The following is an 18,976-nucleotide window of genomic DNA, read 5'->3' as shown; positions in this document are numbered from 1 at the left end:
CGCTGCGTTGTTGTCTTCTGTGGTGTGGGGCGTATTCAAAAGCCGCGCGCTTCAGTGAAACATTTGAATCTCAAAGGCGCGCTCGGCGCGGAGGCGTGGTCGCATTAGAAGATAATGAAGGAAGACGTGAAAAACGGACATCGGGTTGTTTTCATATGGATTACTTTATCACAGAATATTTGTTTTCAGCAGCACTCTGTTTCGTTTAAAAGTAGACATGTCAGGCTTTCTATAGATATCTCTTCATGTCTCTTCGTTGAGTATTCACTGAGTTACAGTTCCTTTTAATGACGCATTTGTAACTGAAGATCAGCGCAGACAAAGGCTGCAGACAGCACTCCTTGTTTGTTATCTTTATTTTATAAGTGCACCAAGTTTTGTTGTTATTATGTCTGTATACAAAAAAAAGTAGACCCTTTACAGATTCGATTGATGTATTGCTCTTCTCTGTACGATCAAAACTGAAAGTGTAATTTAAGTTCTTTTCGGGGTTATCAGGAGGGAAATACCCCAAAACGCGTATACGCGTAATCGAAACTCAATCATTAAGTTTGACTTATCATGCTCTTTTTGTTTACCACTAGCGCATGCTGATGACGTTTTCTTCTTCTATAGAAATGTGCATTTCATTGTACGAGTGTCATCATCGTACAGTCTATACACTCGTAGCCAAGTTTATTAGATCCATGTCACACAGTGTGACATGCAGGGATCTTATAGGATTGCTAAAATTGTGCAGTGTGTTTTGGGCTTAAGGAGAGTTTAGCTCTAGCTCTAATTAGACACTCTATCCAGCTAATCAAGGTCTTTAAATACAAATATTCAGTGGCTGGGGGCCCCCAGGACAGGTTTGAGAAGCACTAGAAACTTCCTGGCAGGTGTATTTTAACAAAACTAGAAAATGGACCTCAAAGACAAAGGGTTGGGCAACCGTGTCTGAAACCCAGCCTTGAGCAACAGTAACCGTTAACGTTGTCCCAAGACCAACAGGAATGTTGAAAGCGAAACATGAGTCACTCTGCAAAATTTCAGTCAGCCAAGGGTACATAAACTTACAGGTGGTATCTGTCCCAACATCTGTTCATCTTCCTCTTCTGAAGTGGGAGTAAGTGCAGGGGTCCTCCTAAGCACACTTAACCCTCCCGTTCGTCTTGGGCCACCCTGGTTGGAATTCTGTCCATGTGTCTCCCCTTGGGTTAGGTCTGATTCTCCACCCGACAAGCTGAGAGAGGTTTCATTGGACACACGGACCCTGAGGCTGCGTTTAAAGCGGTGGCGTTTGTGTGAGGCGGTTCTGCTGGGTTGGGGAGGCTGAAGGAACAGGGGGTTTACAAAACATGGACTGATCAATCTGAATGTCCGGTGGGGCGCTGAGGGCGGAGGGGGGCCATTAGGAAGGCCAGGAGACGTCTGAGAGCTCCAGAACTCTGAAAAAGCCATGGAAGATTGCAAAGAGTGGAATTTAGAAAGAAAAGACAGTATTTCAAAGCATATGTGTCATATTTTAGTATCTATCAAAACTAAAGCCTTCAATGTATCATGAAAACATAACATCCTTTTGCTATATCTGTTTTGTGAAACGTGACCTGCCCTGTTTTGGTATGGTAATAAGGATGCTATTTGGCATGCTTGTTGGAATTGCTTAGGCATGTGGTATTTGTCAGTTGGTAACTAAAAGTAAGGGTAAGTTGTTGGGAAAGTTTGCCAAATGTTGTCGAGTCACTCTTGCTCCCAGTACCAAACAATTATCCCTGAGTTTGAGCAGTACATCTCAACAGATTTTGTGATGGTGTCAAAAGGAAACACTAACTCTGCAAAGAGGCTGTTACTGAAACATGGATGGGAAAATTAAAAACTATAGAGGACAAAACTGCACACCCGCAGGTGGGCATAAACACAGAAAAGCGCTGCAGCTGGTTGCAAGAGGGTGTTAAGGATGCTAAGTGGGTGTTTACATATAAGTGTTAAAGGTACATCAGAAAAAATGGCAGGTTTAGTTTTAAAGGTCAGAAAGAGGGGTGGAAATGGTCGTGATAAACATGCATTCTTACCTAAACCCAAATGCGAAATGCTTTCCAGCTGGGTGTGTGTTGTGGCCTGTATAATTGCATCTGGGAGCTCAAGTGGGAAAGGCAATACATCTCTGTTGAGCACATAAATAAAGAGCAGAAATTACATTATAGATAAAACACTTGTTTAATTTACATGAATCATTTTCCTATAATGTTTGATGTGTGTTACCTGCTGATGGTGTAAAATGCCACTAGTCTGCAGAGATCAGGGAAGCTTAGGGCAGAACTTTCAAGAGAAAATGCTAAACAGTGTAAAAGAAGATGCAAATATTTAAGATAGAAAATTGCTACAAGGCATAAAACCCTTTTTTTTGGATATTGAAATTGTGCATGCTTGTCTTATTGGGAAATAGTAAATAAAATGCATGTCAGATAATCATGCATAGACAAAATAATCTCTTATATTGCAAGTTAAAGTACCAGTTGTGGATTTTAAGTAGTCTATAATTTGCTTAACGATAATAGAAGCTTCACAGCACAATACAACAACAAATAAACAGTATGGGAGACCAAATGATTGTTTGCTAGGTTCAGGGGATAGAAAATACCATTAGCTTAGTTTAAAAGCTGTGACATGTTGAACTCACTGGAGTCTTCCTCACGGATAGGATACTGTGACACTCCTCCCTCCTGCAGCCGCACACACAAAACCTTCCTGTGGGAGGCACTACACTTACACACCAGAAACGTCTGTGGACGAATAGGGGATATACAGCATTTATTAACTCTCATTAGATGATGTTGTACATATGTTCAATTACTATACTTTATATAACAATACAGTTGATATATAATGGAATAAAACAGTATTGAAAATTCAGCACCAAGTACAAGAAAACAACACTTAAAATAAAATGACTATATATGAAGGTAATGCAGCAGGCTGTCTGTAGTTCAGTGTTTATCTGAAGTGTAATTAGTTGATTGTTGCAAATTACACCCATCATACTGGACATTGTTATGCAGTCAAAGGTTATACTGAGGTACATCACTGAATGATTACTGTAATTATGACTTTAGGTTGTGAATAACAGTGATAAAACATGATGATTTGATTGAGGCAGTTGAAATTCCCTCACCCCAACTATCTCTCGTTGCAGGATCTGGTGGGCGGAGTCAGGGTTGATTGACAGCTGCAACCATATGGAGTGTGTGAGGAGAAGACGATCCAAAACACTCAAACTCCTCGCGTCCATCTATAACACAGGGGACAGGGGTCAACAAACACGCAAAAACTTCACGGAAAGTCCTTCATTCACAAAATTCTGTTTATTTAATATATTGGCTCTATTTGTTCAATACATTAGTTATCATGAACAGTGAAAAATGTATATTTAAAATTTATTTTAAATTATTAATGAACTTTTTTTGTCTTCCATTAAAAGTTGTATCTTTTAATATTATTTAATGGACCTGAGCAAATATGAACAATCAATGAACAGTTGTAATTTTTATTAATTTATTAAGTTTTTTTTAACTTATGTTCACAAAGATTGATAAATACTGTAGAAAAAAATGTTCATTATTAGTTCACGTCAATATCATTAACTAAAGGGACTGTACTGTAAAATGTGACCAACATATTATACTTATAATCAGTGTTGAGTAAGTTACTCTAAAAAGTAATTATTTACTAGCTACTAATTACATCTTTAACATTGCAATTAGATTACTAATTACTCTCTCTAAAAAGTATCGCATTCCTTTCTACTAATTATTTCTAAACTCCATATCAGCCTCAGATGCAACGATAGACATGAAACTGGTCTTTTAATTCTCTCAAATAAATTATGTAGGTCCCACTTTATATTGGGTGGCCTTAACTATTATGTACTTACATTTAAATGAATTATTTAATATGCACTTATTGTGTACATACATGTTTTTACATTGTACTTATAATTTTAAAAATACCTGCATGTGAATACATCTGTAACTAATTTCTGTAATTACATTTATAACTTACACTACTAAACCCTTACACCTAAACCCACTCTTAAACCTACCCACACCACCAAACCTGTCCCTAACTTTACCCGTATCCCACCTCAATGGCAGCAAAAGTGTTTTGTAATACAATATTAACACAATAAGTACACTGTACTTATTTTTTTATGTAAGTACATAGTAGTTAAGGCCAATAAAACTGCATACATTATTAGTGAACGGACCAGAGAATTTAAAGGGAGAAGGTTACATTAAATTAAATTTTGAAACTGAAGTTCTTAGCCATGCATTTTACTAATCAAAAATTACATTTTGATATATTTACGAGAGGAAATTCACTAAATATCTTCAATGAACACGATCTTTACTTAATATCCTAATGATTTTTGGCCAAAAATAAAAATCTATAATTTTGACCCATACAATGTATTGTTGGCTATTGCTACAAATATACTGGTGCTATTTAAGACTTGTTTTGTGCTCCAGGGTCACTTATTTAATGCAATTACATCAGAAGTAACTGTAGTTAAATTACAGTATGAGTAAAAATATGAGTAATCCAATTACTTTTTAAAGGGAAAAGTGATTAAATTACAGTCCTCAATTGCTTAGTAATGCATTACACCAAACACTATAACACTAATGCAAATGTGCTCTGCAGTTCTCTCTGCACAGTTTAACACTTTCTACCTGCAGAGAAACTGTGGAAAAACTCTGCAGGTTCTGTCTGGGCCTACATGAAACACACAGACAATGAGCCGTGCGGCAGTCACTGCTTCAAACGCTCGCTCTCTCTAAATATCGTTGCGATGACACTGTGTGGGCAGCCCGAGAGGATGCTTATGCATAACAGCAGATGGTTGTCATGGCAACAGATGCCTACACGTCCTACCAGGCAGTCCCACTCATCCACAGACACCTACTCACCCCAAACACGCTCGCGCACAAGACAGACTGCGCTTAAAACGGCGAGGAACTGTTGGCAAAGTAGAGAGGATGTTTTTTAATTCCTGATCCTCTTGCCCTTTCCCTCTCTAGCGGTGTCAGAGAGCTCTCTGGCACAATCAGGGCTCTTTGCGATATTTTTATCTCGTTTTTGAAGCCCACGTCCCCTCCTCAAACACCATCAGACAGGTAGATTCAGCTGCCGTCGGTGTTTTATTCGCTTCACAATGAATAAAGGCCAGCGATGACATAAAAGTAACCATGCAACAGTGTGCAACTGCTGAAACTGTGAGGTTTAGGTTTAGTAATATGATCTGCTTCTGTAAATGGCACGAGCACAATCTACATACACTGGTTTTGCAGCTTTCAAAAGCAGAAATGTGCATGTAATTGCATTCGTGCATCAAGAATCTCAATACAGAGAGGTTTGCTAAGCACACAAACACACATAGTTTGACAGTGTTACATTAACAAATTCAATGTGTTGGTTTTCTTTATCGGTCATTCTCAGCAAATGGTGCTATTTGTGCCTGAAACTGTCAGGAATTAATTATCACATCAAATCATCATATCAGCTTGAATAGAAGACTGATAGTATCACAGTAAATTAATTAATTAATTAACATGTATACCATTTATCTTTCAAAACTGGCTTTGTGCTTTAATTGAGCTTTATTACAGTGAAAATGTACTGGGCTTGAACGTTCTGGCAAAGAAAAAATCTGACGGCCAAGCAAATATCACTGCATCATAATCTACTGTCCAAATTCTTGTTCTTTGTGCCAAGAAAAACATTTTTTACAGTAAAATATTTATTTATTAATATTTAGTCTCAGAATGACATATTCTATTGTACAGTAAATTATAGAAAATATCTAAATATTTAAAATGTTATATATATATATATAGGTGTGTCTAGTCTTTAGTCCCATTTGTCTGTGTATTTAAAGAGTGTTCAGTTCCCAATTCCTTTGTCCAGTATTGTTGATGTCTACTCCTCGTGCTATGTGTGATTCCCCATGATGTGAATAAATTCCTTGTTTAGGTTCTCCTGATCTCCTGGTCACCTTGTTCCATGCTCCGTGTTCCCTCACAGTAGCAGCACTTGTGACAGAATACCGGACCAAAAGTAAGCAGCACCTTTTTCTCTGCATCTTTTTTTCCCCGTTTTTTCAAGTGTTTTGTTTTCCCCGTTTGTTCCATGAGTTCCTCCACATCCCCAAATGGAGGAACGAGCCTTATTTATCACAGTGGCACAAGCGAGCCCAGACCCTGTCGTCTTCGCGAGGGCGTTTGTGCCCCTCACCCTGGCCAGCTCCCTCGAGGGGGAAACCCTTGCGACCTTATTCCAGATCGGTGTTGGGACGATGTTCCATCATCCCAAGGAGCTCCCAGACAACAGCAACCTCAACTGGAAGGAGACAGTCATCTGGTGTCTGGAGAGACTCTGATCCCGATCTGGAACCCCTCCGCCGGCAGTTCCTGAGTCTAGTCAGCCGGTAGTTTCCAAGTCAAATTCGCCGGTCGTTCCCAAGTCAAGCCCGCCGTCTGCGGCTCACCCAAGCATGCCAGTTGTTCATGTGGCAAGCCAAAAAGACGTTAATATGGCAAGCCTGCAAGTCCCAAAGCTCACTCCAGCGCCTGCTCCTCAAAAACACCTTCCAGAGCTCCCTCCAGTGCCTACTCCTCGTAAGCGCCTTCCAGAGTTCGCTCCAGTGTCGGCCCAGGCCCTAGAGTTTGCTCCAGTGTTGGCCCAGACCACGCCCCCCCCCATCCCCCCCCAAGATCCAGAAGACTAGGGGTGAGGAGAAGGGTGTCAGACCAGGACCCAGAGTTCGCTCCAGTGTCGGTCCAGCCCCAGAGCAAAGCCCAGGAAGGGCTCCCGATCCCCAGTCAAGCCCAGGAAGGACTCCCAATCCCGAGTTAAGCTCAGGAGGGGCTTCAGATCCCGAGTTAAGCCCAGGAGGGGCTCCTGTTCCTGAGTTGAGCCCAGGGAGGGTTCCTGATCCCCCGTTAAGCCCAGGGAGGGCTCCAGGCCCCGAGAACTGCCCAGTTAATTTCTACAATTATTTTTTTTTCGGGGGGGGGGGGGGGTGGGTGGGGGGTGGGCCGTGGCCCAGGAGGCTGCCAGCCGTAGAGGCCGATGTGGGGGCTGGGGCCGTGGCCTAGGAGGCTGCTCCGCCATGGCCTCCCGAGTCCCCAAATCTGGCATGGTGCCCTGAATGGGTACAGTTCACTGTCCCGTGTATGTCCTGAGGGACCTCCAGAGTGCCCAGCCCCCCTCGTCATTGGATGTTATGTGGCGTGAGGTCACAGCTTCCGGAGGGGGTCGTGATGTCAGACTCTGTCCCGTGTTTTGTGTGTGTTCCTGTCCCCATTGTGTTGATTGATTTAATTCCAGGTGTTTCCTATGTTATTCCATTGATCCCAGGTTTGTCTAGGCTGTAGTCCCATTTGTCTGTGTATTTAAAGAGTGTTCAGTTCCCAATTCCTTTGTCCGGTATTGTTGATGTCTACTCCTTGTGCTACGTGTGATTTCCCCGTGATGTGAATAAATTCCTTGATGTTCACCTGGCCTCTTCGTTCCACGCTCCGTGTTCCCTCACAGTAGCAGCACTCGTGACAACAGTATTAAACAGGGAAATAGTGTGTCACAAGCCAATATTCAGCAAGGATTAATTAAATTGACCTAAAAAAATTATATTACTAATAAATTATGTTTCTTATTTAACCTCATATTCATCGAAAAATCCTGAAAAAATGCATCACTGTTTCTACAAAATTATGAAGCAGCACAACTGTTTTCAACATTGATAATAATCAGAAATGGTTCCTGAGCAGCAAATCAGCATATTAGAATTATTACTGAGGGAACATGTGACACTAAAGACTGGAGTAATGATGCTGAAAATTCAGCTTTGATCACAGGAATAAATTACATTCTACAATATATTCAAATAGAAAGCAGCTTTTTTTAATTCTAACTAAATTTAATCTAAATTTAGAAATCTAATCTAAATTTAATCTAAATTTCTTAATCTAAATTTAACTGTTTTTATTGTATTTTTGATCAAATGAATGTAGCCTTGGTGAGCAGAAGAGTTTTCTTTCACAGACACGAGTGAATTTTCCTTTCTCTATGGAGTGTTACAAGCTCTTGGTGAATAAAGAAGATTTGTGAAGTTGCAAAGACTAAAGTCTCAAATCCAAAGAGATATTCTTTATAAAAGTTAACACCCCACTGAAACGGCTCGTTCTAACACGCCCCCACATATCATACGTCAGTATGTGGGAAGATTTGCACAACGCCGCCCAGATGTTCACGCAAAGAAAGAAGGTGTCCCTTTTATTCTTGTTGTAGTATTGTTGTTGCCGTCGCCGCCATGTCGTATAGACGCTGTGTGTTTCACTGTGAAGGCAAAACTACTTTGTTTGGCCTTCCAAAAGATCCGTGCTGGTCGCTGAGGAAATACATCAACTTTGCACTGTGGATTGCTGAATCGGCTTTCACCTGTGGACGAATCTGCGTCCAGCCCGGGGTCGTCATATGTGGTTGCTGCAAGACCAAGGTATGCTCCTTCGTAGAATCCGCCTGCCGCACCGTTCTCAAGCCGCCCGCGGCTCACTCTAGGCCTCCGGCCTCTGCTCACTCAAGGCCGCGGTGTGTGACGTTGTTCCGTTGAGAAAGCAAAACTACTTTGTTTTTGACTTCCAAAAGAAAACACGACTAGAAATCATGTTTATATCACGTTTATAATGGGTTTTATGTTTATGTTTCGTCGCTCTGGCCGGACAAGGCTTCACAATATGTTGTCTCACGCTTAAGGCATTCGGCCAATCACAACGCGCTGGATAGCTGGCCAATCACAGCACACCTTACTTTTCAGAGCGATGAGCCTTGTTAAAATCCATGCGTTTCAGAGGGCGGGGCATAGAGGAGAAACAATAATGTACAGTATGTGGAAAATAATGTTTTTTTTTTTAACCTTAAATCACATAAACACAGTTCATTACACCAAATACACAAAATAATGTTCTTTTTAGCAGCATCATATGACCCCTTTAAAAATAAAGGTGCTTCAAGATGCCACAGAAGAACCTTTTAGTCTAAATGGTTCCATAAAGAACCTTTAACATCTGAAGAACCTTTCTGTTTCACAAAATGTTCTTTGTGGCGAAAGAAGGTTCTTCAGATTTTAAAAGATGAGAAAGAGATGGTTCTTTAAGGAATCTTTGACTGAATGGTTCTTCTATGGCATCGCTGTGAAGAACCTTTAAGCACCTTTATTTTTAAGAGTGTACAATAAATCACATTCTCCTCTGGCTAAACGCAGCCTTGACTGGAAATTGTGACGAAAACGGCTCAATGGTGTGAACGGTATCCGAACATACCAGACGCTCCATTCAGCAGCACAATGCCAGCTATTATATCTCAGTCCTGCTTTGTTTATTCCATGTGTATGTTGTAGACCTCTAACACCCATCTGAGGTTTATGGAGAGGGTTTATTACATAAACATCACATCATGACTTTACCACCCACAGACACAAGCACTAACCCACTGCAAGAGAATCTGAGAGCGAGTGCCATCAGCACACAAAACTGATAGGTCAGTAACCTCCAAACTGCAAACCCTAACCAGATAACATCCAAGGAGAGACAGATGATGTCCGATTGCAGCGTAGGCCTCCTTACATAAAGCCCAGAGCAGCCTACACACAGAGTTATGCAATTAAGCGTCACACAGGGAGAAACACAGGAAGAGAAGCAGAGAAAGAATAGGAGATGAGGGAGGTGAGTTCGATTTCAGCAGTGAGTCGCTTTCTCCTCATGAAGAACCTTTTTTTTTTCTTGATGCTATTTTTGAGTCTGAGTTCAGGAAGATTATAATTACGAATCAAGGAAGTTTTAAATGAGCACATAAAAAAGCAGTTTTAAGAATCACTGTCTTTTGAATACGCAGAGGGTTTTTATTGCTCATCGTCTGAGACATTGTTTAGATATCTACGGCGAATGGACGTGAGATTACCGGGGTTCTTAGGAAAGATATTAAATAGATCTGAACTGTTCACGAGTTTATAATACTTACAGTATATGCAAAAGCTCATTAAGTGCATTAAATAGAAGAATTGTTGATTTACTACAAAACATTAGCTTTTTTCAAAGGAATAGTTCACCCAAAAAAGAAAAATTGCTGAAAATCTTCTCAGATTTGGAGAAATGTAGCATTACATCACTTGCTGACCAGTGGATCCTCTATTTTGGCCAGAAGTAATGGTTTAAATTTAAAAACTCTTTAATGATGGATTTGTTTCTTACAAACACACAGCTTTTGTCTTCTCAAGACGTTAACTGATGGACTGGAGTGGTGTGGATTACTTGTGGATTATTGTGTTGTTTTTATCAGCTGTTTAGACTCTCATTCTGACGGCACCCATTCACTGCAGAGCATCCATTGCTGAGACAGCTATGCTAAATTTCTCCAAATCTGATGAAGAACAAACTCATCTACATCTTGGATGACCCGAGGGTGAGTAAAATACAGATTTTTATTTAAAAAAAAATGTACTGTCTCTTTAAAGAAGTTTGACTGTAAATGAGATTTGAGAGTTACAGCAAAATAAAAATTCTGAGAACAGGTCAGATTGAGTTTTTGGAATCCAATGAAATTAATACATTCCTCAAATTAAATATCCAAGGCCACTGGGGAAAAAACATGAAATGAGCGAGCCGTGGAGCAGGTGGTCATTTCAGCTGCTCTGCGTAGATGAAGAACTGAACTTCAGTGACATGAGGACAGTCTGTCAGACAGACTGCTGCACTTCTGCAAGACAGCTCTCAACAATTCCAGTAACAAGCACAGAGATGAAGAGAAAGAGAGGATGAGGACTTGGAGAGACTCAGAGAGGTGGTTTCATGAAGCAGAAGCGTGTGGGAGACCAAACACGAGTCGCAGCAAAAGCCTGTTGAGAAACATCTCCAGGGACAGAAACGAGAGAGAGAACGACTGGAGGAAGTGAGGAGAGATGGAGGGAGAGAGACAGGAAGCCCTGCAGAGGAGGAGAGTGCTGCATCTTCAGCTGGAAAATGAGCAGCAGCAGCTGTCAGAATAAAGGAGCTCAAACGGAGAACGTTTCAGATGAGATCCAGCCACCTATGATGGTGGAGGGGAAGATTTTGAGAAGGAAATGTGGAGCATGCAGAGCACAGACGTCATACTGAATCATCCACAATCTCATCTGCCACCAGAAAAGTGTTTGCCGTAAAAACAATGCATATTATTAAAACAAAAATTATATATATATATATATATATATATATATATATATATATATATATATATATATATATATATATATATATATATATATACACCACTGCTAATATCAAGAAAATAATTTAATCTGAATTGTGATGTCTTACGTTATACATAATATGTTGCTTAAAAATATCAATATATTATATATATAATACATAATTTTATGTGTGTGTGTGTGTGTGACTTTCTGCAAAGCTTTTAAACAATGCATATTGCAAAAAACACTTTAAAGTTAAATTATATTTTTCGAATTAATTTTTGTAACGCAAATGTATACAATATAAATATATAACAGACTCATGCTGCTGCTATATAATCAAATCAAATTTATACATATAAATCAGTCTGGAATAATTTAAGTTTATAAATTTAAGTTTACAACTAAACTGATTATACTTAAACATTTTTAAGGCAGCAACTAAACTTAAGTTTTTAAGTTGAAACATTTTCTTATAAAAAAGGAAATAGTTCATTAATTTAATCTGAATTCAGTTCATTTTAATTCAGTCAGCTCAATTAAATGTTCATTTGAAATGTTCATTAAATTCATTTCAGCAACTTTAAAGGGGTCATATGATGCGATTTCAAATTGTCCTTTCTCTTTGGAGTGTTACAAGCTCTTGGTGAATAAAGAAGATCTGTGAAGTTGCAAAGACTAGAGTCTCAAAACCAAAGAGATATTCTTTATAAAAGTTGAGACTCGTCCACATCCCCACATATCTACGTCAGTATGTGGTAAGATTTGCATAACGCTGCCCAGATGTCCACGTCACATGTGGTTGCTGCAAGACCAAGGTACGTTGCTTCTTAGAATCCGCCTCAAGCCAGCCACGGCTCACTCTAGACCTCCGGCCTCTGCTCACTCAAGGCCGCGGTGTGTGACGATGTTTCGTTGAGAAAGCAAAACTACTGTTTTTGCCTCCCAAAAGAAAACACGACTAGAAATCATGTTTATATCACGTTTATAATGGGTTTTATGTTTATGTCTCGTCGCTCCGACTGGACAAGGCTTCACAATATGTTAAGAGGCATAACATTTCCGTCTCACGCTTGAGGCATTCGGCCAATCACAACATGCTGGATAGCTGGCCAATCACAGCACCCCTCGCTTTTCAGAGAGATAAGCCTTGTGAAAATCGACACGTTTCAGAAGGCGGGGCATAGAGGAGAAACAATAATGTACAGTACGTGGAAAATAATGCATTTTTTGACCTAAAACTGCATAAACACATTTCATTACACCAAATACACAAAATAATGTTCTTTTGAGCAGCATCATATGACCCCTTTAAATGAAATTAAACTCAATCATTTAAAGGGATAGTTCACCCCCAAAAATAAACCTTCATGTTCATTTCCAAATTCATCTGACTTCTTCTAATAGAAATGTTTTGAAATATTTTGAAAAAAAAAGTTTAGGTGTTTCTTTTCAATATAATGAAAGTCAAATGGGTCCAAAGTTGTTTGGGTGAACTATCCCTTCAATATAATTAATCTCACCTCAACTTAACTCAATTAAACTCATCTCATTCAGTCTGATTCAGTTGTTAGAGAGTACTATTAACCGTTAAAATCTGTCAATGTTCACATGTCATTTGAGTGAAATGTGTCTGAATGTGACTGTCATTATTAGCGCAGCGATGCTGTCATATTCTATTTAAGCGGCTGATGAATGATGACACAGCGCAGCCGAAGCGGATTGAGCTTGTGTCTAAAACAGGCCTAAAGTGACGGATAAGATGAGGTGGGATGTGTGAAATCAGGGGTCCTAATGCCAGCTGCCCACTGAGGAGCTTGAATATAAAGCTAGCCTTTATTAAACAGGATGACGGAAGTGAGAGAAGAGAAATGGAGTTTACAGTCAGATGCACGCAAACAAAAATGACACACAGATGAAGGGCTATTAAAATGACCATGATTAGGACGAAGACCCAGTCATTTGAGTATATTGAGTATCACGTGTTTTCTCAAGAGAAAAAGACCTCAGTCTTTCTCACGCGTGTCTCACAGAGATTCAGAGGAAATCTCAACCCTATCAAGACCACATTATGCAATTAAACATCAGAGAGATCAATATGAACTCAAACATGAACTTAAATTCAGTTAAATCTCAAAACATACAAGCTCTGAGCAATAACTTTGCAGTTCCTTGAAATGTTTTAGTAAAGTTAATGAAAAAAAATCAACAACAAATAAATTCTACAGTAAAATATTTGAACTGGTTAATTATAGTTATTTGAATATGGTGAAAAAATATATACAAAACAAAGTACATTTATTTACACATCTCTTGGCACTAAAAGGCATGAAACACCTTTTAATTTAAAAATAAACAATATATAATAATATATTTGTAAAAAAAAATCAAAATAATAATATAAAACAAAATAAATATAATAATATATGACAAAATATTTATTTATTTGTTATATTTATTATACTAAATATTTATTTATATTTCATATCATGTATGATATCATGTAATTTCACAATATTTTAAAATTAAAAATTTAATTTGATCTTGTTAAACAGACATAAATGATTAATGAATAATGATAATAATAATAGTTGTTTATATTTAACAAAATGACATTGAATTAGTATTAGTTAATAAAATTATATATTAATTTATCATATTTAATATACTTTATTTTTATTTATCTTTGTAATAAACAAGATAACATACTTTCACAATATTCTATTGCAATGCTATAGTAAAATAAATAGAAAAATAATAACTAATAATAATAATAATAATAATAATAATAACACATAATACAAAATATAAACATAATAATAATAATGTTTTTATTTGTAAAAAAAAAAAAAAAAAAAGAAAATAGGAAAGAAAAACATGAGTAATTTTTTTTAATTCACAGTGGAAAAACAAACTATGCTTCCATACAATAAAGTTGAGGAGCTCACAGCAATGGAAAGTTCTGCTGTGGTGTGATGGAGTGAATGACTCATGTAAGCACACACGGGTGGCTGGTGAAGGGCTCTCCACATGCAGAAACACAGTTGGATGAGGGCAGTTTATATTGTCCTAAAGCAGGGAGCTGGTGACTGCGAGCTCATTCAGACGTGTAATCATTCTGCCACAGGAGCTCTCGCCACGTCTGAACACATCGAGCAGAAGTTTAGAAACGTTTCTGAAACCATATTTTGTGTGAAGAATAGATCGAAGAATAGATCGAAACTTAAGTCAGTACTGAAAATCTTTCCCTCCACCAAATAGTCTTATTTTCACTCATTTTTATGCACCCTCGGGTCATCCAAGATTAGGGCTGGACCAGAATATTCGATTATTCTGATATTCGTTCGGTGGGCTGGCATTCGATTTTCAATTTTGAGATTTGAATATTCTTTTTTCCCCCCAACCCCTGGCATCCCCCGCGAAACGGTTCTCATTCGTGCTGGAATATGAATCGCCCATGAGTGAACGTCATGATTCAGTTCATCTGGAAGAGAAAACAAACATGCCGAAGACCTCAGCTGTGTGGGAGCACTTTAAATTGAGTGAGGACAAGAAAGGCAGTGTGCCAAATATGCGATTTGAAACTGGCCTACCACAACAGCACATCAAGTCCGGAAAATCAGCTTATTTCTATAAGAAGTATGCCTATAGTGTATTGGTGTAAAAAAAAAACGACTTGCTTTTATACGCCATGTTAATCAGTAAAGTTAATTTTACACATGATAAAACCGTGCAGATAATTTGCTTGGAAAATACTTGCGAATACGGCAGCCATAAAAAACGTAAAGTAGCCCAGCCTAATAATAATTTGCATATGTTAAAAGGATTGCTCTTAACAGACCTGTTTTGAATCACTAGTTCAGTGTCCGTTCTCGGCGCATAAAAGCCCTACCCGCGTGAGGCGCGCCGCTTTCGTTATTAATTCGCATTATTAATTCGGAACGTGTCACGTGTCACCGGACGCTACAGTTGTCATGTTGTGCCGCGCTGCAACAGCTAAAGTCTGTCTGCACTGGACGCGACAAAGCGACTGTTGAAAATCATTTGAGATTTGTTTCAGTACGTCATAAATAGAATGCAGCAGCAGTTTACTGTCCGGAATTTATCCCGCCACGCCAGTGTAGACAGCATAATAGGTTCTATTGTATTTTGGCGCAGCGCGGCGTCCGGTGTAGACACGGTGCTGAAAGAAGAATATATTTGGCCCCCTCCCTCCGAAGCTCTGAATAATTGCCGTTGATTACTACCGAAGCTTCGAAGCTCAAAAAATGGTATTTGGACCAGTCCTGTCCAAGATGTAGATGAGTTTGTTTCTTCATCAGATTTGGACAAATGTAACATTACATGACTTGTTCAGCAAATGGATGCTCTGCAGTGAATGGGTGCCGTCAGAATGAGAGTCCAAACAGCAGATAAAAACATCACAATAATCCACAAGTAATCCACACCACTCCAGTCCATCAGTTAATGTCTTGAGAAGTGAAAAGCAATGTGTATATAAGAAACAAATCCACCATTAAGACGTTTTGACTTTAAATTGTTGCTTCCAGCTAAAACACAAGTTCTCAATCCATAACATTTTTTCCTCCAGGGAAAAACGTCTGAATCAGGAGAGAAATATGCACTGATTAAGCACCGTTTACAAACAAAAACTGTTCTAACCAAATAAGAGGATGGATTTTGATGTGTGAGGACAATAGGAGACTTTTTCACTGGAGGAAGTGTTATTATGGATTACAGACTCGTATTTTAACCAAAAGGGACAGTTTGAAGTTAAAACATCTTTATAACATATTTGTTTCTTACAAACATGCATCTTCACTTCACAAGACGTTAACTGATGGACTGGAGTGGTGTGGATTACTTGTGGATTATTGTGATGTTTTTATCAGCTGTTTGGACTCTCATTCTGACGGCACCCATTCACTGCAGAGCATCCATTGCTGAGAAAGTGATGTAATGCTAAATTTCTCCAAATCTGTCCTGATGAAGAAACAAACTCATCTACATCTTTGATAACCTAGGGGTGAATACAATTTTCTGCAATTTCCCATTCTTGGATGAACTATTCTTTTAAATCAAATGCATTCCCTATAAATCCCGGCATTGCAAGCACCATGCGCTACTGTCTGTGCTTGCTAATTTGTCATGTGAGGAGGAAATTGCATTTAATGAAAAAAGGGAAAGAAAGGCAAATGGGTTTGAGTTCTTCCTAAACTAATAATGGTGAGGGCGTTATGCATGCATATCAGTGACAAAACAGGATATATATATATATATATATATATATATATATATATATATATATATATATATATATATATATATATATATATTGTTTCCACAATGAGTGATTATGACATGACAGCACAAATTACATCATTCTAATAGACTGATCATTATAGCACTGGAAAAACAAGAGTTTCATCCATCAGTCAATGTGCTGCGAACAAAGCAACTGCAAGTGTGAACAGACTGCTTGTATATGTGTGTGTGTGTGTTTCTCCCAGGAGGCTCACCACCACACTTTTCACACTGCCACCCCCGCAGCCAAAGATGCTCAGAGCCGCGGTGGTTTTTGTGTCTAACTACCACCAGGCAACAAACCTTTACTGTACATGCTAAAAAAGGATGTTTTCCAAACCAAAAGAATACATACTTAAGACATTTTAGAGAGTGCTCTCATCCAAACTCTTCAGTTAAAAAGAAATCTGAATCGTTGTAGAAATAGTCTATAAAAAACAAGCAGACGGACCACCCAGAATCACTGTAGAGAAACAAACAATTTTTGCCACCTGCATCAAACCAAAACACAGACTATAATCACTGATTATACTTAATAGCTATGTTCTGACAGTCTGCATTAAATATCCTATTTACAACTTCACAGGCTGGTTTGAATCAAAATTCTACCTATATTGTGATTCACTGTGTTTGATGTAATTATATACGGTACATTATGGCTTCACATGGAAAATATCTTACCTTAAATAACATGGTATTTATGTGGTACCCCAAGATGCCTTAAAGAATAACATGGTATTACCATGGTACATGTGCAAAAAAGCATGGTAATACTTTCAGGTGACAGTACCATGTAAAACTGATGGTATCTGACAGTAATACCTTAATCCTGAATGATGGCTATATTATGTACCATAGCAATTCAAAGAATATCATGGTACACATTCAAAATAAAGCATAGTAATACTTAAGTACTTTTTGTTAGTCCTTTTATCCATTCACTTACCTGTCCTGCATCTCTTGACATTACTGTGGTGGCAAATGCATCAGTACAGTAATGTATCATACAATAATAGCATGGTACTGAATGGATACCATATAGGCTACCATGGTATTAATATGGTACCTCAGGTTGCTTCAAAGTATAACATGATATTACCATGGTACATGTGCAGATAAGTACTTTTGCTTGTGATTTCTTAGCAATATCCACCTATTCCTAAAAATACAGTATCATGTGACACTGATGGTATCAGATTGTAATACCACGGTACTGAATGATGATCATATTTATATACAGTACTACAGTAATTCAAAGAATATCTCTGGTACACATCCAAACAAAAACGCATGGTAATACTTAAGTACTTTTTATCCATTCACCTACCTGTCCTGAAAGTACTGTGGAGATACCATGGTATTAAATTATGACCAACATGGTACTCCAAAAATACCAGATATAAGACTATAGATGCTTCAAATAATACCATGACACATTTTATCTTAAAACAAGGTATTACCATGGTACACGCCCAAATCATGGTAATTATTTTTAACTAGTGTCAAATGATGACAGAAAAAGACTCTAGATGAGTGAATAACTTTACCTTCTCCGTTAATAATTCTTCACCTCTGCGTCCATCATCATCATCATCATCGTGTTGGTGAATTCAGCTCACGGTTGAGCATCGTTTGATCCGTTCGGCGGCACCGGGGCTTGTGATGATGTGTTTGAGCTGATGAGATGATCCTTGTTCATGTGATATGATGAGTTTGATATCATTAAACGATCCTCCGTGTTCATCACATCGTGATTCATGAGCACTGGAGCTCCTCGCGCAACTTTACCCACGCGACACAAACTCTCGTGTCACTGCGTACGCAGATACAAAAAAAAAAAAAAAAGAATAATGTCTCAACCAAGTTAAAATAATACGATAACGCACGAATATTTCTTACTAAAATCAAATAGAATATAAATATTTTAAGTCGTTTGTCACGATCATTCTTTGTCGCTGTTAATGGAATAGTCGGCTACAATAAAATTAACTGAGTTTTTTATATATATAAAAAGAAACACACGAACTTGCAAACACTGAAATATGTCACTTAGCTCGTAAGTGAGACAGAAAGAGTTGAAGACACAGCCCACATGACAGCGGCTGCGTTTCACGTCATATCCGCTGGATGTCGCTAGAGGAGAAAGAGAGAGAGGCAAAGCGCGCGAAAAGAGAACGACCGTTAGATGATAGACAGGTCAGATGAGAGAAACTTAGACTTTAGGTAACTAAAACATGCTTTAACAATATAAAATGCTTTTAAAAAGATGAATAGGCCATTAATTCACGAACCTCACTTAGTCCACAGCAGGAACACGATATCATATGCCTGTGGACACTTTGACATCCATCGTTACCAAATGTAAGGTAAGGTAGGCTAATTAAAATATCTCTAACTCGGTTTTTCTGAATT

At 38.5% G+C, this 18,976-nt stretch overlaps 1 protein-coding gene across 1 annotated transcript in view; it reads right to left on the bottom strand.

Annotated features, from left to right (window-relative positions):
* Positions 1 to 18,637, bottom strand: part of LOC122137796 (ras and Rab interactor 3-like) — a 28,631-nt gene extending 9,994 nt beyond the window's left edge. Inside the window, exons 1-6 of the mRNA XM_042726750.1 lie at positions 18,112 to 18,637; positions 3,152 to 3,268; positions 2,660 to 2,762; positions 2,242 to 2,314; positions 2,052 to 2,143; positions 1,057 to 1,427 (exon numbers count right to left, since the gene is read on the bottom strand). Of these exons, the coding sequence (XP_042582684.1) occupies positions 1,057 to 1,427; positions 2,052 to 2,143; positions 2,242 to 2,314; positions 2,660 to 2,762; positions 3,152 to 3,268 (756 nt within the window). The 5' untranslated portion in view covers positions 18,112 to 18,637. The remainder of the gene's footprint in view (positions 1 to 1,056; positions 1,428 to 2,051; positions 2,144 to 2,241; positions 2,315 to 2,659; positions 2,763 to 3,151; positions 3,269 to 18,111) is intronic.
* Between the last annotated feature and the right edge of the window lie 339 nt (positions 18,638 to 18,976).

This window comes from Cyprinus carpio, chromosome B7 (genome assembly GCF_018340385.1).
Source record: "Cyprinus carpio isolate SPL01 chromosome B7, ASM1834038v1, whole genome shotgun sequence".
NCBI lineage: Eukaryota > Metazoa > Chordata > Actinopteri > Cypriniformes > Cyprinidae > Cyprinus > Cyprinus carpio.
The sequence above is the reverse complement of the archived record's forward strand: the minus strand, read 5'-3'. Positions and strand labels throughout refer to the sequence as shown.